At 33.4% G+C, this 21,789-nt stretch overlaps 4 protein-coding genes across 4 annotated transcripts; 3 read left to right on the top strand and 1 right to left on the bottom strand.

The window, feature by feature from the left end:
• Positions 1–852: 852 nt before the first annotated feature.
• LOC106672762 (tRNA (guanine-N(7)-)-methyltransferase non-catalytic subunit wdr4) lies at positions 853–2,114 on the top strand (the record flags this gene model as incomplete). The annotated part of the gene is made up of 2 exons (XM_014404428.2): positions 853–921; positions 986–2,114. A coding segment is annotated over exon 2 (1,128 nt), but the record flags the coding sequence as incomplete, so codon positions are not given.
• Positions 2,115–3,762: 1,648 nt separating this feature from the next.
• LOC106672814 (26S proteasome regulatory subunit 10B) lies at positions 3,763–7,343 on the bottom strand. The gene is made up of 9 exons (XM_014404535.2): positions 7,120–7,343; positions 5,300–5,379; positions 5,206–5,245; positions 4,890–5,125; positions 4,675–4,824; positions 4,497–4,620; positions 4,335–4,435; positions 4,104–4,266; positions 3,763–4,031 (listed from the first exon to the last, which is right to left on the bottom strand). Exons 1-9 carry the CDS (start codon positions 7,220–7,222, stop codon positions 3,841–3,843), a joined length of 1,188 nt encoding a protein of 395 aa, XP_014260021.1. The 5' UTR covers positions 7,223–7,343; the 3' UTR covers positions 3,763–3,840.
• A 1,816-nt stretch (positions 7,344–9,159) lies between these two features.
• Positions 9,160–12,667, top strand: LOC106672813 (probable cysteine desulfurase, mitochondrial). Its single transcript, XM_014404533.2, has 11 exons — positions 9,160–9,324; positions 9,384–9,466; positions 10,884–11,000; positions 11,089–11,226; positions 11,297–11,489; positions 11,547–11,681; positions 11,741–11,898; positions 11,957–12,095; positions 12,159–12,291; positions 12,360–12,449; positions 12,513–12,667. Exons 1-11 carry the CDS (start codon positions 9,228–9,230, stop codon positions 12,574–12,576), a joined length of 1,347 nt encoding a protein of 448 aa, XP_014260019.1. The 5' UTR covers positions 9,160–9,227; the 3' UTR covers positions 12,577–12,667.
• A 1,119-nt stretch (positions 12,668–13,786) lies between these two features.
• On the top strand, positions 13,787–21,604 carry LOC106672810 (sorting nexin-6). The gene is made up of 12 exons (XM_014404530.2): positions 13,787–14,004; positions 14,097–14,147; positions 14,230–14,334; positions 18,699–18,809; positions 18,884–19,005; positions 19,072–19,234; positions 19,300–19,465; positions 19,524–19,639; positions 19,705–19,887; positions 20,906–20,969; positions 21,041–21,126; positions 21,218–21,604. Exons 1-12 carry the CDS (start codon positions 13,999–14,001, stop codon positions 21,269–21,271), a joined length of 1,227 nt encoding a protein of 408 aa, XP_014260016.1. The 5' UTR covers positions 13,787–13,998; the 3' UTR covers positions 21,272–21,604.
• The last annotated feature ends 185 nt before the right edge of the window (positions 21,605–21,789 follow it).

Genomic DNA, 21,789 nt, shown 5'->3' with positions numbered 1-21,789 from the left:
CCTTGTACCATCAAATAATTATAAAATTTAGTCAGTGTAAGGTTTTCAGATTTAATATTATCACTGTAAATGTATTATAAATAAATAATTGTTGGAGATTTTGTTTTAAAGTTTCTTATTCACATGGACTTTTTATCTTTGGCGATTTTAATACTCTGTTTTGCAATCAAATGCTTCAAAAATAATGTAGTGGTTGACACACTAAATAAATTTTCTGGTAGTTACACAATCGCATGCACCCTAGCATCGGATCTACTGTCAAACTAGTGGCTGCTAAAAATATCTGGCCATCACTAAGGAGAAGCGTACTTCTATGACTGAAGGGTTGTATATTTGGCCAGTGTAACAAGAATATGTGGCACTTCAGGAAATTTATAATTTCAGAAACCACCCCGAATGATGGGTTTACACATAAACCATAGTGATATTGCTGGACCTTTCAGTGTCATTTCCCAGCTAGATGAGAATGTTATGTTAAATCTGTTACCACCACGCGATTCCTAACCAAAATTAAATTGCTTGTAAGAGACCACTTGCTAAAGTTAATTATTTTCGAATTAAATAGGTGGACTATAAAAGTTATACACCCTATATAATGCATAACTTTACTGGAGGAAAAATTATATTGCCCAAAAGTTGGGATGAAATACTACGTGCATGGATAAATTGTACACTTTTTCTTTTTTACGGCATTCAACTTCTAAGGGTTATTTAAGTAAAAATAGCAAATATAGGTTTTATCAATTTATTATTATTATTATTATTACAAAAATAATATTTTATTAAGTAAATAAAATATCGTAAATCGATGTTACAATTACATGTTACAAAGCGGAGTGTTCAGATTTGTAGTTCGTACCATGCTTTGTAGTATGTAGGTTACAGCTTTGTTATTGCAGTAACGATCTGTACACATTTAATGTTGTTAAGATTTAAAACGTGTTTGGTGTACAAATGGTTCTTATTGTTGTATATTTGTTTTCAGAATGACTTCGTTATCTGTTAATGGTAATTTGTTTGCGTTGTCCGTTGAACGAGGGACTGTGGCGGTCGATTTTAGCAATGAACTTTTCAACGAAAGACTTTTCGTTTCGAGTACCAAGCTGGAAAAAGGTAATGTCGAGGTTCAGGACGGCAACATCAGTTTGGCATGTTGTGCCTTTTCTCCAGGGCCAAAATACCTGGCATTTTGTTTTCACAAAGAACTCTGCGTTCACGAAATCAACAGTTGGCAGTTGGTATGTAAAAAAGAGCTGAAACGAGCCGCGAGCAGCGTACTGTTTTCGCCGAAAACTGACAAATTAGTCGTGGCGGATAAATCCGGGGACGTTTATTTATTTAACTTTGAAAAAATTCAGGAAGAGGAAGGCCACTTGTTGTTGGGCCACGTTTCCATGATACTTGACGTTTTGATAACCCAAGACGAACGTTTTATTTTGACGTGTGACAGAGACGAAAAGATCAGAGTCTCAAGATTTCCTGACAGCTATATCATCCAAAGTTTTTGTTTGGGCCACAAAGAATTCGTCATGACGATGACTCTACTGAGCCATAACGAAAAACTACTCGTTTCGGGCAGTGGCGACGGTACAATTAGAATCTGGGACTTCATCGACGGGAGACAATCGCTCGTCCATGATTGTTCAGAAGTTATAATTGATGGAAATGACAACAGTCAATCACCGGCTGTCCTTAAAATTGCTTCCCTCAAATTGGACGAGAACTCTTCTTTATTGTGTGCAACGTTTAGAAACTTCAGTGGAATGCTTGTTTATAAAATACTCTCTGAACATGGCAACATACTTTCTGTCGCTCATCAGGTTGTTAAACTCGTTTCAGAACCCATAACGATGTGTTTGAACAAAAGTAGAGACGATGTTTGGATCATTGAACAAGGGTTCATAGCATCATTATACAAAATTGATAATAAAGAGCTAGTTGCATTTTCAACTAGCGAAGTGGACAAAGTGAATTCTGTGCTTAAGAAGTATCCGAACGTTTTCTGCAAACAGTTCAGCCCTAGTAAAATGATAGAAAGTTTTTACAAGAAAAACTTTGATAATATGGAAGACTATTTAAAAAGAAAAATGGACAGACTTGAACAAAATAATAAAAAGTTTAAAACAGATTATAAATGTTAATTTATACGCTTATTATTAAACAAAAATTACTTAATATTCATCTTCCTTCATTTTATTTACACCCCAATATCTTAAATAATATTACAATAAAATGCAATGTTACATATAATAGCTTAATACTAATACAGAATAATTTAGTATGAATTGCAGAAAGACATATTTTAATTTTTTTTTCTTGCAAATTCTGAAACTATGCTGGCTAATTATAGGAACATTGGAACAAAATTAATTTTATTTATTCTAACCTAATTGCACAGAGAAAGGGTCTGCGGTAGCTGAGTGGTTAGCATGATTGTCTCTTGGCTCCTAGACCCATGTTCATAGGTTCAAAATCAAATACAACCGTTGGCCCTGGCCCTTTTTCCAAGCTACCCTTCCCCCCATAAAAAACCTTAAAACAGACAAAAGTACCCCAAACTTAATCTCCATACTGAATAGTTCGGGTTGAACTTACAAAAAGAAAGAGAATTCTTTCTTTCCACTCAAGTTTATAAAATAGAAATTTAAATGTGGAATTTTTATCAATAAAAAGTACAACCTTTGGCAAGTAGGCAACCATGTAATGCCAAGTTTTTTATAACTAAATTTACGTTAAATTAAGACAAAAGAACATGATTAGAGCACAGGTTGCCTACACATGACACAAAGAATTTAAACAATAATCTATACTGACCTTCTAAAAAATGGCCTAGTAAAAATGAAAATAATTTAAATATCTATAATGGAATGAAGGACAATATCAAAATAAAATATGCAAGTACCCGGATAATTTCAATTTTGTTGATCATATACATTGCATGTACATATACGGTTGACTCTCAATAACTAGAAACCAAGAGATCTCAATTTTTTTTATGAGGGTTCGCAACAGCAGAGGTTATATCAACCCTCAGGATGCTGGTGTTTTTGAAAAAAAAAAAGCCCATTTGTAAGAATGTTGGGTTCGAATGCAGGACCGCTGGACCTTTACCTTACAGTGACGAGTGCCGTATCAATGCCTAAACCGTTGCGGCCACCGACACCCAATTACAATACAAATCATCTAGAGGAAAGAAAAAATTAAGTTATTAATAGTTTTTTTTTAAATTCTCACTTAAATTGTACATATCACATTGTAAAAATAGTGAAAAAGTAGAAATAGACCAACTGTAAAATTGTAGTTATACATTATTTAAAAAAAAAATTTGTGAAGCAGGTTTTTGTTTCAATGGCAGCCTGACATACTAAACGACTTTGCAAAGTGACAAGTGCTGACTGCTGAAAACATATTTTCAAAACACTGACTACCAAATATAACAAACAAGAGAAAAGTTGAGTCTCAAGAAAGTAAACTATACATGAAAAATTAAAGAAACGTTACAAGGAAAAAGTTTGAACCGGGGGAGTCACTTTATTTTGTTTCTTAGATTGTTCTCTCATCCACTGTTATGAAATTTTTTTATTAATGAGTGTACCAAAATAGACAGAAATTTTTTTATTCACCAAAGTGACCAGCTTAAGAGTTCATATTATCAAGTAATTTGAATTAACAAGTTTCAAAATAGCAATTGCTGAGTATATATAAATCTTTAAAATTAAAAAAAAAATCTATAGGAAAAAAAATTGAACTTTAACTAAAATGTAATGATACAAATTTTATTGCAAATAAGCGAACAATTAAATTCACACAACTTGTAAATAAAAATATATAATAATAAATTTAAACGGGTTTATAATCAAGCTTGGATTCGAGTTTCTTGTTGTCTGCAACCTTTCTGACCGCTTTCATAAAATCTTCTTGCATTACGTACTCCCTTTCGGACCTAATTGCAAAAAGGCCAGCTTCTGTACAAACATTTCTGAGATCAGCGCCATTGAAACTGTCTGAGAGTTTTACAACAGCCTCATAATCTGGTGAAATTAAATTTGGATTAAAATTAAGTCAATGAGAGAAAAAAAGAAAAGAAGGTAAAAGTGCTATACCTATTTCGCCATGTTTTGCTATTGATGCAGCATGAATTTTCAATATTTCAAGCCTGGCCTGTTCATTGGGAAGTGGTATTTCAATTTTTCTGTCAAGCCTTCCAGGACGTAAAAGTGCAGGGTCTAAAGTATCAGGACGATTTGTGGCCATTATCATTTTGACCTGGAAACAATTCATAAATTGTATTATAATACCATAATTGTATTTCACAATTAAAACCCAAAATTCACCTGTCCCAATGAATCAAACCCATCCATTTGGTTTAAAAGCTCCATTAACGTTCTCTGAATTTCTCTATCAGCTGACGTACCTTCAGAAAACCGTCTACCACCTAAAACCCAAAATACAAATTTTTCATTGCTCTATTAACCAATTCGGTAAATTTAACTAACCTATAGCATCAATTTCATCCATGAAAATGATGCAGGGTTGGTGATCTCTTGCATAATTAAACATTTCTCTTATAAGCCTTGCACTTTCACCAATATATTTATCAACAATAGCACTTGATACAACCTAAAAACAAATTAATCAGTTTAACATTTTATTAGACAAAATTTACAAACATACCTTTAAAAAATTGGCATCTAACTGGCTGGCAACAGCTCTGGCAAGTAATGTTTTACCTGTTCCAGGAGGTCCATACAGAAGGCAACCTTTTGGAGGTGTTATACCAACCCTTTGAAACAACTCCGGATTCAACAAAGGAAGCTCAATGACCTTATTAAAAATAAATAAGTAAAAATAATAAAATCTAGTCTTTAAAAGTTGATATTATAAATTACTTCTCTCAATTCACGAATTTGTTCTGCCAAGCCACCAATAGCAGAATATGTAACTTCTCCTGGATCTTCATGAGACATGTTGTACACAAGTGGATCTACTTCTCTTGGAAGGTGTCTCATTATAGTCAAAGTAGTCATATCCAAAGCTACTCTAGTGCCTGGTTTCAATTTTGACTTATCTAATTGCCTCCTGCATCCGACAACATAACGTGGTCCATTTGTGGCTTTCACGATGACTGTAATGACATACAATATCAGTTTGTACAGAATATTATTTAGTATATTATTGTTATTTATTACGAAAAGAAAAGCTTACATTTCTCTTCAGTCAGTTGTTTCAAAACTTCTCCTACAATCTGAACAAGTAAATTAATACTTAACAATAAATTTTAAATCAATGAAAGACTTACCTGACCAACACTTTGCAAAGCTTTAAGGTCGTTTTCAGACTTATCATATTGTTTCGTTAATTCTTTTAACTGTTCTCGCACTGTAAAAATTAAAAAAAGGTGAAAATACATGAAATTTATGAAGAAACAGAACAATGCCAAATGTTATGTCATTTACTGTATTCATATATTGATAGATAAGGCAGCACAAGAAGCCACACGCTTCCCAAAATGTACACCCAGCAGATTTACAACTACTAGTTTCAAATACTGTAAAAGAAGAGTGGAGAAACCACTGGGCTTGTAAAAGAAGAAATAACCACGCCAAACTGTGGCAGTTTAAGTAGGACGTCAGTCCATGGTTAATGGATAATTAAGGATAATTAGTAAAAAGGGAACAGGCCACACTGACAAGACTTATGCATAAGGTATACAAAAATAACTCACAAATTCATTTTGGCTAGAAAATGACCAATAATAGGTGCAAGAATAACAGTATTTATAGGAAATATTTTGATATATCATCAGATCTGTACTCTTGGGGCTTGTCGGCGGGCATAGATTACTATTCTGCTACTTCAAGGTGGTAAGGATTTTTAAATGTACATAGTGTGTGTGTTAATTTATTGGAACTAATTTAATTTATTAGGATGAAAGGAGAGGGTAACATTTTAGGATATTGATGTAGTGTACATACAAAACCAGAGTTAATAAAATAAATAGGTGTGTTGGTGTCTTCTCTGCTTCTTTTCAGAATTTGCATATGCCTTGTTGTATTATACCAATCTTCTTCGATGCCTATTCAGACCGCAGTGTTCCTGTTTAGAAAACTGTTCAGGTGTTGGTGGCCACAGCGGTTAAAGTATTGACACAGTGCTCATCCCTGTAAGGCAAAGGTCCTGGGTTCAAACCCCACAGCCTTGCGTTTAAACGAAAGGTTTAACAGGCTTTTTGTTTTATAAAACACCGGCGGTTAATACCCTCTGCTGTTGCGAACCCCCATAAAAATACAAAAGAAACAAAAGATTCCTGTTAGGATTATAAATTTTTTCCTGCTTCCTTTGAAGCATTTTGTTCTTTCTTTCGTTCCAAAATTTGGTACTAGGTTCTTGGATTGTTCACATCCTATGAGTTTCCACATTTTCATTTTGTACTTTTGTCTAAGGTATTGATCATCAAGGTTCCCTATGGCAAACAGGTAAAATTAGAGGTTTATTTATTCAGTGATAAACCTGATTAATCATCGATTGTCCTGGTTTGTTTTGTCTGTCAGACCATGATGATCATAGACGACCAAACGGCTGTTTTGCCTTCACCAGAAACAATTCAATTTCATAACACCATGCATTGTTCTAACCAGTTTTGGAACAAGCATTCTGTTATCATATAATCAGAGAAAGAAAGATGTTTTTCTCGATTGTACAGCATTAATAATTTAAAAAAAGAAAATATGCTGACGATCTATTTTTATTTTTTATTTTTTTGATATAAAGCCAACCAGAGACAAAACAAAATGGTTTAAGAAGAAGTTGGTTGTTATGAATGAACTAACAGTTCCAACAACTTTATAACATGGATTGTGCCCATGAATTACAGATATCTGCAATTATTATAGTTAATGCTTGTATTTATAATAACATTATTATAAGCCTAACATTTTAATCTTCAAAATTTATAAACTATAAAAATAGGATAACTGAAATACATGTGTCGGCATACATGAGTGTTTCTTTTTACAAATGATCAAATTCACCGAAAATCTAAACAATTCAATGATTAAAATTAATTCAACGATAACCTCAATATTGTCTAGGAATTGCGAGTGTAGACGACGAGCTTACTTTCTTTGAGGCGGACCTCGACTTCTTTGTGCTCGAGGAGCTTTTTCCTGAAGTCCTGGAGGACTTTTTCCCTGTTGGGGTCTGGAAGCTGGGTCGCCGTCATAATTGTACTAGCCTCAGTTTAATGCTGTATCACTTAGAGTTTGATGAGCCTCCTCGAACGCATAAACTGACCAGCTTCCTGTATTTCACGATGAATCGATTACCATCAATTTCATTCCTAACAAATATATTGTTATATAAATAAACGATATCATAAAATTTATAAATGTGAAAACTCATTTTTTTTTTAAAGAAACATGTGAATTCTGCAAATTTATTTTTGAATATTGTCCTATATCACCTATTTAGACTGGAGCATACATTTTCTTCCTAGAATGTATCGATTCACCTTATGAAAGTTATAAAGATGGTTCTACTTTTAAAATATCAAATTAATTATTTTTGCGGGTCAAATTGGATGTTGAGATTAAAACGTGGTGTTAATGGTCTGCTGAAATATTGTTTGAATTAGTATGAAATCAGCTCATTTGGTGTCAAACTATCAGGAGCTTGGATAACTTAACTCTTAAGATTAACCAGGCGATATGGAAGGGAAGTTTATTTATTTAAGAAGCATATAACTGGGCATGTACATATACAATATACGTATATAAATAACTAAACAATAAGAGGAAGCAGGAAAGACAGAGAGAGAATGAATGAGTGAGAGAAAGGTGAGAAAGAGAGTATAAGAAAAGAAATCTAAACAAGAAGAGGAGAAAATGTGTTGTTTCAAATTTTTATGCAGACGCTTGTGTCTCGAGCGGGTTTCGAACCAATGACTTTATGCAGCTGAAGGTTGTTGGATTGAATCCTGCTCTGGACACTAATTTTTATTGTCAACTGTCTTTGCATAAAAATTGGAAATAATAATTCAGTAATAACTAAATAAATAATTATTGGTTGAGTGCAAAGTATTCTTTGCAGCACCCATGGATAACCCAACTGTTTCCCCACATCTGATGGAACAGAATTCTAGACTCACCCTTGGTAGGAAAGATTAAATTATTGTGGCTGATTAGAAATGAGACTCAGTTTACAAAGTAGTTTTGTGTTGCTTCATGAAAGTAATGAATGCAAATAAGAAGCAGAGGAATTGACTAGAATTTTAAAAATAAGTGAAAAAATAGCATTGTCAATATATATCATCAAAGAATGTGATGTATATATATTGATATGAGTTAAATAAGTTAGTTATATTAAGCTGGTGATTTGCTACTGTATCGAGCAACTGACTGAAAAGTAAGCTGGAAGGAGGAAATGTAGGAAAATGAATGGAAATGATAGTCTAGCGTGTATTTCACGAGGGGTAAAATAACTTTGTTTTTAAAAGAGTAAAGATTTCCTTAAAAAAGTAAACTTTTTAAGCGCAGAAACCTGAGGCAGCCAGGAAAGTCGAATTAAACAGTGAATAGTTGCAGAATATGGAATAGTTAACAGACAACAGGGCTATAGGCACAACCATTTTAAGCTGAAACAGAGAAAATAATTGCATGGTTCTTGGATGGGTTTAAAGAAAAGCAATCTGCTATTTACCGTGTAAAGTGAACTTTTGAATATTTCAATGTGAAAACTGGCCAACCTTAATCAACTATGAGAGCGTTGCTTATAAGTACGATGGTCTTGCTATCCTGCCCAACACAATACTTATATGTGCTTAGTCTTTTCTATAATTTTTTTCTCTCCTACAAAGAACAATTTAATTTTTTAAATACAATTTTTAATTCAAATTTAATCATAAAACTTTTTTTCTTTTCATTATTATGCCTAAGTGTAGCCTTTTAAATTACACCCTTGCACACATTATGAAATTAAAACATTATTATTATGCAAGGTCCCAATATTCAAAATGTGTAATGTTTCATTGCTTTTTCATAGGGTTTCTATTCTATTTTTATAAGGTTGATTCCGATTAATTTCTCGCGTTACGAAAATTATAATTCAGGATTAAATCTTCTCCAATGACAGTGGTGCCGTCACGTTCGACATTGGAAGGTTAAACATTAATTTGGCCGGTTTCACTACTGTTACCCGCTAATGTTGTGCAACTTACGAATACCCCAAAAATGCAAAATTTCCGAAATATATTCAGTGTCATTGGGGGGAAAGGGTTAAAATTCCCTGGGAACACCATTTCACGACCGTTGTCGAACGCGCAAGAAGGTAAAGGACTTTACGATGTTTCAAATATGTTGTATTTCATGATAAATTATCTTTCATAGTGAGTACCAATTCTAAAGAGAATCTAATTGCAAGCATCAATGGAAGGCCTCTCTACCTGGATGCTCAGGCGACGACACCACTGGTAATGACCAAATAACAATTACTTCTATTCCAGTTAAACCATTATAATATCACCTTATTAAATTTTCAACCTAAATCTCAGAACTACTCTATGTATAGCAAATTAAAAAAAAAGCCTGTCAAACATGAAGTTTTATAAAACAGGAACTAAAAATATGTGTCAATGGGTCAAAAATTCAAAATGAAAAACGTACACCAAGATGTTTTCTGCAGAAGCCCCAATGTTGGGAAATACTTCCCTCTGGCAACAACACCATTCTATGAACAGAATTGTAACGCTCGTAATGTCTATTTTAAGTTCAAATCTCGCACATTTTCAAATAATTTAACCAAATTAAATGTATACCCAATAATAATGAAATCATTTCAACCTCTGTGCCCTGCAATAAAATAATTAGTATCGTAAGGCTGGACTAATTAGACTTGCAGAACAAGGAAAATTTAAAAAATTGTAAGTTGAATTGCTTCAAATACCTCGAAATACAATTGTTTATCAACCATAAGAATACATTGTAGTTTTATATTAAAACTCAGGATTAAGACCAATTTAAAAGAAAATAATACGCTCAGTTCTTTTTTCAACTTTCAAGGAAAATATTTTGTAAAGTTAATAATTTCAAAATCTTGCACAATCTAATCATAAGCCCTCAATATAAGTCTTGTTAACATTAAAGCACCTTGTAAGAGGACATGACATGCCATCCTTTTTAAAAAGATAGTCCTACTCTCAGTAAGTTGTTTTGTAACGATCTGGATTTTGAGTTTTGAGCTCATTAGCAGGTTGAAGGAGTTCTAAAACCAGGTCTCTTGGCATGAATTGCAAAAGGATCCCATCATTTCTATGACATACCATCTTGTTCCGTAAAGTATTATCTGCTGTGAATGCTGTTAAAATACACTGATGGATAAATGAATGCATCTCTCAATTAATTTAATTTAAAATGAGATCTATTATCTTTCCACGTTAATTACAGATTATTATGAAATCATAGTCAAAATAAACAGTAAATAATGCGTCGTTTACCTCCTTTATTTACTTTTGTACTGCTTATTCCCATTTGCATAAAAAGTAGCATTATGCCCTTCCATTCTGTGACTCCTGATATGATTATGATATTATATAATCTTTTTCCTTCGTAGATTTCATTTATTGTTCTTATTCTTAAACCTTGGTTCTTTGGCGCTTCAGAGAAACATGACTTCACACAGAGTCGACCTAGGTCTAGGCCATTTGATTTATTACATTATGACAAATTTATTGTTGGGTAGTTAGGTATTAGCCCTCCTGTATGATGTTTATTGTAGAATATGCCAAATGTTTATGAACAAGAGGAATCTGTAGGTAAAATAGCCTAAATGATTGTTTTTCCAGGGTTATCTATCAAATATACATATATTTTTTAAATTAAAATTTTTAGGATCCTAGAGTTTTGGATGCAATGCTACCATATTTGACATCTTTTTATGGTAATCCACATTCAAGAACTCATGCTTATGGCTGGGAAAGTGAAAAAGCTGTGGAGAATGCTCGTTGTGTAAGTGCTTGACTTATTTCTCACAAGCTAAATTTTGTTAATACCTTTTTCACTATTTTTTAAATTTTATTTTGTAATGATTATATAGCATATTGCTGACCTTATTGGGGCTGATCCTAAAGAAATTATCTTCACCTCTGGTGCAACCGAATCTAACAATATCGCAATCAAAGGTGTTGCTAGGTTTTATTCTTCAAAAAAGAAACATGTTATAACAACACAAACAGTAATCTCTTTGATTTGTTTTATTTTTTATATAACTGTTTAGAAAGACTTTCTGACATTGTGTATTTTAGGAACATAAATGTGTACTTGATTCCTGCAGGGCTTTGGAAAATGAAGGATTTAAAGTTACTTATTTACCAGTACAGTCAAATGGGATAATCAAAATGATAGATCTTGAAGCTGCTATAACTCCAGAAACTTGTCTTGTTTCGATAATGACCGTTAATAATGAAATTGGTGTTAAACAACCAATTAAGGATATCGGTATGTTTAATAAGAATGTGTAAGTTTTTTGGTTTTTGAGTATAAAATTGTTTCCAGGTTTACTGTGCAGGCATAATAAAGTATTTTTCCATACTGATGCAGCACAAGCAATTGGAAAAGTTCCTGTTAATGTGGATGAAAACAATATAGACCTTATGTCCATAAGTGGACATAAAATCTATGGTCCTAAAGGTATGTAGTAACATTTATTTATCATCTTGTAATGTCTGAATAATCCATAACGACATTAGGTGTTGGTGTCTTGTATGTTCGAAGAAGGCCTAGAGTAAGACTGGAACCACTTCAGAGTGGTGGAGGCCAAGAGAGAGGGATGAGAAGTGGCACAGTACCGACTCCACTTGTCGTCGGCATCGGTGAAGCTTGTAGAATTGCCAAATGTGAAATGGAGGTGAAAAAACAAATCTCTTTTACAAAGTAATAAATTCTAATTTATCAACAATTTTCAGTATGACCATGCTTGGATGGAAAAGCTGTCAAATCATTTGATTCAAAAAATAAGTGGCAGTCTAACTCATGTTGTTAGAAATGGTGATCCTGTACATACATATCCAGGCTGTGTCAATTTATCATTCGCGTTTGTTGAAGGTTTTAATCATTCTTAATATACCATAATTGTTCTTGATATTAGTATATCACATTTTATTTCAGGTGAATCACTTTTAATGGCTTTAAAAGATGTTGCATTGTCTAGTGGCAGCGCTTGCACTTCAGCATCATTAGAACCATCGTACGTCTTAAGAGCTATAGGAGCAGATGAAGACCTTGCTCATTCTTCTATCAGGTATTAATTGATTTTAAATCTCAACTTTAAATTCTTGCTGTCATTGTCATTATGATTGTGCTTAAAAGATTTGGACTTGGGCGGTTTACAACAATCGAAGAAGTTGATTACACAGCAGATAAGTGTATACACCATGTTAAAAGATTAAGAGAAATGAGGTATATATATTTTTATTTATTTATTTTTTAAATAATATAAATTTCCAATTTTTATTTTTTTAGCCCTCTGTGGGAAATGGTTCAAGAAGGGATCGACTTGAAGACAATAAAATGGTCTCAGCATTAAAAAAAGGAACAAAATACACACAAACACTATTTACTAGTGAGCTTTCCCTATTAAGATTGCTTTTGTTGATAAATTAAAAAAAAAAAATCCACATAGAAAGACATGTTTTTAAATTTACAGTAATGTTAATTACTGTTATTGTAGCATAAGGCAGTGATAGAAGTTTAACTTCAGTTTTGAAGTTTTAATTAAATTAGATTTTACTCTGTCTATTTTTTATTAATGTTGCTACTATGTTGCTACTTTCAAAATTTATTTTTTTTACAACTTAGAATATTTTTCTTTTTGAAATTTGACAATGAGGTAAACGTTCTTTTGTGAATACGTTAGTGTTGTATATATTGTACCATAGAAATAAAATTGGAAATTATGTATATTCTCATTATATTAAATTATGTATTGTTAGTATAATTTTGGTAATTAATCAAAATACCATAATTTTATCGTGTACTAATATTTTATTCATGATTTAGATTTTTTATTTATTTATTTTATTTTTTTATTATTATTTCATTGTATTGGCCATTAAAAATATATTGTGTAGAAAAATTAATAATAGTAGAATGGATAAATTAGCCAAAGCAATTACAAGATCCTCTCTTGTCATTGATTGGAATTTTTATCAGGAATGTTTGTTTTGCAGGTAAATGAAAACATTCTTGCTCTAAAGGTGTAGTAGGGATTTAAGAAAACTGAAATAAGTTTTTTTTTGCAACATTGCATATTAGCCAATATATTATACATGTGTACGATTTTTTTTGAGGGGGGGAGGTTTGCGTGAAAAAAAGGGCCAGGGATTGTGAGGGTCTGTGAACAGAGATTCTATTATGCTAACCACTGAACTACCAAGGTCCCTGATACAAACAATCCCAAGGTCCCTGATCAACACAAAGAAACAAATTTGCTAAGCCTGGATGTGGTATGGTATGGTACATAATGTTAAGAACATTGGTGTTTTTTCAAGCAGCATTTAGAAACAAAATTTTCAAAACTATAGACAATATTTCTAACTCCATCTATTTAGTTTTTGATAATTTTTTACCATTTTAATTTTAAGCCTTTGGTTTGCCGGCGAGTAGGCAAATTAAAACATGTTTTGTAGGTTGTTAATTCAACATTTTTGTTCTGTTTTAATCCTATAATGTGTTAATTCCAATAAACGGTTGACAAGCTGCGCTAGTTGAGAGACTATCAGCGCCTCCCAAAGGCAATTTTTAAAGTTGGAACTTGGAAGTTAAGAGACGAGTGGAACACTGCAGGTTTTATCTGTATCACAACTTACAAATCCGGTGAATTTGTGTTTAGCGATTATTCAGATTTCCTCTCGAAGTGGAAAAACTCTCGACTCGATTCATTCTCTCCGTTGGATTTTGTCCAGGCCCGGCTATTTGAAAACAATCAGGACTGAATTTATCAACCAGGATGATGGTATAATTACTCACTATCTACAATTTATCAGCAATTCTCCGCCCCTTGCATACTTTTTTTTTTAAATATGGGCAATTACAATATTATTTCAGGACGGCGTGGATGATGAGAGTGAATCTCTCTTGAACTCTGCTAATCAGAGAGTAAGCATTGATCTGCAAAACATTGTTTTTATTACTATAATTTAATATTAAATAAATTGGTAATGGATGTTTTTAAATGTAGGATGGCAGGTCTGAAACTGTAGATCTAAACGATAATGCCTTATTTGTTGATATATCCGATGCCCTGAGTGAAAAAGAAAAAGTCAAATTTACTGTACACACAAAAGTAAGTACTTTTTTGGTCGAATGGTTAAAACTTCAAATCAAAATTCTGCCTATGATGATTATTAAAAAATCTACTTGAATTAAAATTATTAGTTTTAAAATGATGTAGTTCATAAGGTCAGAGGAATTTAAGTTTGCTTTTTGTTATCACATTTAAAATACCTTAAGAGATAACAATTGCAAAGTGCGAAGTGGTAACTTTAAATGTGCTAAAAAAAGTAAAACCAAAAAGGTAAAGTAATTTGTCATGCTAAATAGCTTTACATTCAATTACTGGTTAGATGTTGCACATAATGAGCCAGATCACTTTATCTATACTAATATAAAGAGAAAAAGTTGGTTTTCACGTAACAGGTAATCTACTAGTCAGATTTTTATGAAAAAAAAGAAAGAAAAAAAAGAATAAAGGGGGAAAAGCAGATAACCAAAAATAAAACTTTTGTTCCCTTTAGTACCAAGTATTTCCAACTTTGGCACAAATCATGTCTGTTAAACGTTGTCATTCCTTCAAAAAGATTTTTGATAAAATCCTGAGGAATTCTTTCCCATTCATCAAGAACAGCAGTTTCCAACTCTTCTAGGGCGTTAGTGGGTTTTGCCATTGTTCTCATTGCTTAAGGTGGTCCAAAATGTGTTCTATTGGGTTCAAATCTAGACTTTGAGCTGGCCACACCCAGCGCTCTAATCTGTCCTCGTTCAAGTAGTTATCAACTATACGTGCTCTATGAGGCCTGGGGTTATCGTACATTAGCAAGATTCTCTCACAGATGTGGAGGGCGAATGGCACTACATGTTCTACGATTATGTGTTGTAAGTACCTCTGTGGTACATACTCGGAGATCTTCCTCACAGAACAACCAACTCGGTGTGGGCATCCAAGGAAACACCACCCCAGAACATCAAAACCCACTGTGGAATGCTATCTGATTAACCATACAGCATGTACCTTTCTCTTGAGCGTCTCCATATGAAATTTCGTCCATCTGAAGATTGGAGGCTAACTCTCACCTCATCTAAAAAGAGAAATCGTCCCCAATCTTCCAATTCAATTCACATGTTCCCGTACGAATTGAAGTCTGACTATTCTCTGAGGTGTGGTAAGAAGAGGTTCACAAGCTGGGTGCCGGGCCCTGACAATATTTTCATTGAGCCTTCTTCTTACAGTCCTGGAGGAAATTGAAACATTTCCTGTTGTATTGTCATCAGATATCTTATTTCCTGTAATTATGTGGTTTTGTAGAGCCTTATGACGGATGAATCTATCGTCTCTCTTGTCTGTAGACCTAGGTTTTCTAATGTGAACCTAAAAACCGTTCCTTTTGTAGAGTGATTTAAACTCAGTCTTCTGATGACTTCTTTGCTGGTTGTATCCACTCTCTAATAATGTTATGACCCTGATGCTGCCATATTCACTAACTCCTGACTGGAGCCATTGAAAATTCGTTGAGTGAAATACTCTCCATATTTGATGTCAAATAGTGAGGTGGTTGTGAGGTAGGCTCCTATGAGGATTATTAGGTAACATGGTAGATGACAGGGAGAGGTCCGAAGCGTCCTATCATACCAGTGTGAAAAGCTAAGCGAAGAAAAACAAACGAAAAACAAAGCTATAATACAAATAACAGGTTTTTGACGAAAGCGTTCAGATGATGGAATAGTTTGGAATGTAATTGATTTTGTTTATGTAATAGTGATGACTTCCCGAAAACATTATCATTAAGTACCACAATACAATATCCAGGCGAATAACTTATTTTCCCAAAGGAAGTGGGACAGGTGGATGGATATCCCAACATAAAGACAGGAATAGTATATAATTTACCCAAATCTCAGAATCCTCTTACGGCATATTTGTTGGCCTACTTCTTTTCAGTAATTGCACATAATAAATGGTGAAGTAAAAGAAACTTCACTAGAGATTCCATGGTTTTGCTATAACAATTTGGGACAAACCTATAAATATGTGGGATCAGATTTGAGGGAAGATTGTTTCTCACATGGACAATTATATGTCTGTTAATCAAAAATGAAATCAATAAATAAAGTTTCTATGCAAATAGCAAATTTAAATAATTATTCATATTTATTGGTCAAGTGGACCACAAAACCTAATAAAATGTAATAAGGAAAATGAAGAATACTTCACTAAAGCTCTCCGTGGCCATTTCATTTGTCGGCGAGAATCAAATAGATTACACAACATTTGAAAAATGGCAAAAAGGAGGGAAAATTCAAAGGGTGGGGTTGAGGTGGGAAGTTAGTGTCCGAGTGGATTGAAGTCACGATAGCTCAAGTGGTAGAGCAGCGGCGTATTTAGCCGAAGGTCGTGGGTTCGAATCACGCTTGTGACACTGTCTTTTTTATCTCAACCAAAACCTTAATTAATTGAAAAGAATTTATTTGGTCAAGCGGACCACGAAACCTAATAAAATTATTCATATACTTTTTCATACTACTGTATGTATCTGCTCTATGGTTTACCCCAGTAAAGCCTGCAATGTTTATTGGGGCTTTCTTTTATATCCTGTTCAATTGGTGTTCCTGGAGTTTTTGTTAGTTTTTTTTTCCATGAGAGAGTGAGTGTTCAACTCAAATCTGATATGCCTACGATCAAAATTTGATGATTCCCAAGATATATATTCCAGTATAAAATGTTATCATCAGCCCCTTGGGAAGTAATTGTCAAGTCTTGTCCATATATTCTGTGTCTATATTAGCATAATAGACACCTTGAAGATATCGACAAGCCTTTCTGGGCCCATCTGTTTTGTGGGCAGCCTTTTTCTACCATAGCTATTTTTACTTTTGTCATGGTTCCCTTATTTCCTTCTTGGTGGGTCTTGACTTTTTAGCACCTGCTTTTGAGGTGTGTTATCTTCCGACCTTGGCTTCTTGCTTTCAGCATTTGAAGCAAGTTTTATCACATGGGCTGATTTGTGTTCCTGCTTCTTATCATTTGTTGGTGTTAAGGTTGCCTTTATAAAGTCGTCCGGGATTATCATCCTTCAAAATGTTGATGTGAGTAGGCGGAAGGCTGGACATCTCTGATTATCATACAGTGTTAAGCACCTGATACTTCTTCCTGACAAAAACAAGGTAGTTGAGTAATGGTTCAATATGAGCACAAAAATAACTTAAGCTTGGACTACAAGCATTGTTGTCTTCCATTAGACAAAGATACTGGCCTCTGAATGGGCGAAACTTAGCCAGAAAAACATTCCATCAGAGCATAATTTGCTTGAAAGTAAAACCAAGGACCTTCACGCCATTAATGGGTTCCTTACCTGGAGGTTTTTAAAATTCGTTCTTTAAAAAACAATCTACTTTAGTTATTTAAATCTCAGAATCAAATCCAGGCCTTTAAATATTCTACCCCCTCCTTTAATAGGGTTGATAGCCTATTTCTTGAGGCTCCTGGCAAGCAGACATTGATAATCTCATCTACCGAGAGTTGTTTGATCTCCATCGGTTTGTTGCCTTCAAGGTGACTTATTTACTTGGTTTAGCACTGTTGCCTAGTTGGGCATCTCAGGGCCTGTCCCAGGTGTACCTTGCTTTTTGGTTGGTAGGTTCCATAAAGTTCCCATAAGTAGCTAGGGAAATAAGATGTACACCCAGCAAAGCTCCGCATGCTAGGGTAATCCTAGATCCAGAAGAGTGTCAGCAGGTTCCCTGAGGGCTCCGTTTACTACAGTATTTTTTGAAACCCCAGTGCCCATCCTTCATCACAGTTCACTTTACAACTTGGATTAGGGTAACCATGGCCCCTTTTAGCCTACTTCAATGCACTGGCCACCCATTACTTGAGGGGAGTGAGCCAATGGCAATATTGAGGCATTTCCAGGGGGCACTACGTGGAAGTCAGGATGATCCTGTACCCACTTGGTTGATGATAGGTACATGCACAGGAGAATAAAGAATGCTGTCTAATAACTTGGTATGTAGCTGGGGTTTTAATCTATATTTCACCCCTATTGAAAATAATGTGATGTAATTAATAATAACTTTGCTAAGTTATTAAGTAAGCTGGAGGTATGTGTCGCTAGAATGGTCTGCCTATTCTCACAGGTTTTGTCTGTCATAAGTGTGTTGCAACATCTCACCATATCTACCAACAAATCACTGAATACAATGAAATGATGCAATACTTCTGATGGATAAAATCAGCGTATTGATAATAAATCATCCAGGGTGATTGGTAAATAAATAAGCTATTGAAAGAACTTTCTTTTATGAATGTATGATATAAGAATGTACAGTATGTAGTTATTTTTAAAGATTGTATTAACATAGATTATGGACTATAAATCTCATGTTAAAAGTTGTTTATTTTAAAATTTATATTGATTTTGTTTTAAATTGTAGACGACACTTCGTGAATTTCAAAAGACCGATTTCACTGTAGTTAGGCAACATGAAGAATTTGTTTGGCTCTATGACAGGTTTGAGGAAAACCCTGAGTATTCTGGGTACATTGTAAGAGCGTTGTAACTAGAGTGAGCATTGAAAAAAATAAAACTTTATTAATTTCCCAATCACATGCTACTTAGATCCCTCCAGCACCACCACGGCCAGATTTCGATGCGTCAAGGGAAAAGTTGCAAAAATTGGGTGAGGGCGAGGGCACAATTACAAAAGAAGAATATGCAAAAATGAAACAGGAACTCGAAGCGTAAATATATAACTACAGTCTGTTTATTTTATTGGTGGAATGTTGACAATTTTTTTCTTATTTCAGGGAATACTTAGCTACGTTTAAAAAGACAGTAGCAATGCATGAAGTTTTCCTATGCAGATTAGCCGCTCATCCTGTCTTTCGGACTGACCACAAATTCAGAGTATTTCTGGAATATGAACATGATTTGGCTGTTAAGTCGAAAAATAAAATGGATATGATTGAGGTAATTTGAATGTCTTAGTTTATTTTAAAATGTAATTTTATATTTGTTTATTTTTTTTTTTGCAGGGATTTATGAAATCATTAACTAAATCAACTGATGAAATGCTTTTATCTGCAACTGTAAAAGATGTAAATGAGTTTTTTGAACATGAAAAGAACTTTTTAGTTCAATACCACAATCACTTGAAAGATGCAACTGCAAAAGCAGATAGAATGACAGCCAAGCATAAAGGTTAACAGTCAAATAGAGTTAAAAATCTTTAAAATTATTAATTAATTTCTTCATACAGATGTTGCTGACATTTTCATAAAGATATCAATGGCTCTTATGCAAATTGCGACTACTGAGCATTCTGATCTAGAAAAATTCTTAACAAAAGTAGCTGAAACCTTTGAAAAATTAAGGGTACAAATATTAAATTTATTTTATTATTTTATTTGTTTACAATTATATTTGGTCAATTCTTGTAGAAAACAGAGGCAAGAGTTGCTTCTGATGAAGATCTCAAACTATCAGATACTCTACGCTACTACATGAGAGATACTTTTGCGGCAAAACGCCTCTTATACAAAAGATTGAGATGCTTGGCTGATTATGAAGCTGCAAATAGAAATTTAGAAAAAGCGAGAGCAAAAAACAAAGACATTTTGGCAGTGAGTATTCAATTAATTTTGATAAAAATCCATCTGTATAACTTAAAGTTAATCTCTTCGGGACTAGTAATGAGATATTCGAGCTTGCACGCTCCCTAAGACCTGTGACGAGTTATCTTTTGTGGCTTGTATACTCTCAAGGCCCAGTGATTTATTATCTCATCCTCGTCGTGTTTTGCGTTTTATCTGGACGTTCATGGCATCTATTGGGCTGAGGTGTACCCAATGTGTAGCAGACACCTTGGTAGTGAATGTCAACCTCCCACACCCTTCCTTCCCATCATCATTATTAACGAGTCACTTTTCCCCTTCTGTTCACAGTCTGGTCTCACTCAAACTTTTGTGTAATTGCAACACATTCATTTTTCTGGAAAACCATTCGGCCACAATCTACATCTCATTGGACATGCTCTACTTTTCTTTACCTGCCCTCCCCAACGCTCATTGTCTTTCTGATTTTCCGTTTCTTGTCTTCTAAGTGGCCTGTTTTAATTTTACATCATTTACAGTAATTTTTGGAATATATTTTTTGTCCTTATTTTTTTTTCCAACTACAGTCGTGTGTATGTATGTACATATTTACGTGTGAAGAGTTGAGGTAAATAAATCTGTAATAAAAATTTATTTATTTTTTTATATTTGCTTTAAAACTTTTTGGAGTCAAATAAATTTTCAATTAAATACAATTTTTTCTCCTTATATTTAATTATTTTAATTGTAAAGTATAATAACTGGGGAATGAATTGTCTAATTTTGAACGAATTAATGCAATAAAAAAGGAATAAGAGGAAATCAAGTGAACACTTTGAAATCCGATGCATAATACAAAATAAATTGGGTTGGAGGTCACACAGAGATCGTCGCTCTAGGCAGGGTTTTGCATCTGAAAATCAATCCCAAAAAGTTTGATAGTTTCAAATTCCTTTATGTTACCAGATATTTTCAATCATTTTGAGCATAATAAATATTAATAAACATTTAAAAAATAAAGTTGATACTTTTGATTTATTGTTTTTAGGCTGAAGCTGCACAGCAAGAAGCATGTGAACTTTTTGAACAGATGTCTGATAAAGGGAAAGAAGGTGATATGCAGTTTTTTTTCCCCCAACACTTTTATTAAGTTATTTTAACTGTTTGTGTTTTTTTTCTCCAGAACTTGTTGATTTTAAATCACGCCGAGTTGCGTTTTTCCGGAAAAATCTTATAGATCTGGCAGAGCTTGAAATCAAACATGCGAAGGTATAACCAAAATATATTACTTTAAGATTTTAATTCTCAATTTTCATTTTGTTTTTCTTCTTTATTTTGACTTGGTTTTTTTCTTATCTAGTCTCAAGTTCAAATACTGAAAACGTGCATATCGTCACTCAAAGCAGAGGAGTGACAACAGATCGGTTCTTATGATTGAGCAATATGACAATAAACATCTCAACGATCGTTGTGAGGGATCCTGCTGTCCTATAACAAGCAGATTTGGTACATTCCATTATATTCATTCTCATAATTGATTATAAATCTAAAAATCCTATTATTGTGATTGTAATTGTAATTATTGAACAGTTATAAAATATTTACTATTCTTTATAATCATACTCTCTGTGTATATGGATTGTATTTAAAATTATTATTATTATTATGAATGTATCCATAATCAGGAAAAGTAATATGGAGTTTATTTAATGGCTCGCTCATGCAATACAAATTAATTTTCATTTTTGTTTTATATATTATTATTTGAATCTATATAAAATTTATATTATTTTGTTATTAATAAATGCTTATCATTATGATACTCTTATAATTTTAGTGCAGTCACAGCTCCTGCCTCATATTCCTTTCTGTCCTTAATAAATTCATTTCAAATCTTTGCTGTAATTTAACTATATTATACCTCAAAAATTG

The sequence above is a fragment of the Cimex lectularius genome, unplaced genomic scaffold (genome assembly GCF_000648675.2).
Source record: "Cimex lectularius strain Harlan isolate CLEC.00 unplaced genomic scaffold, Clec_2.1 scaffold143, whole genome shotgun sequence".
NCBI classification, from domain to species: Eukaryota; Metazoa; Arthropoda; class Insecta; order Hemiptera; family Cimicidae; genus Cimex; species Cimex lectularius.
The sequence above is the reverse complement of the archived record's forward strand: the minus strand, read 5'-3'. Positions and strand labels throughout refer to the sequence as shown.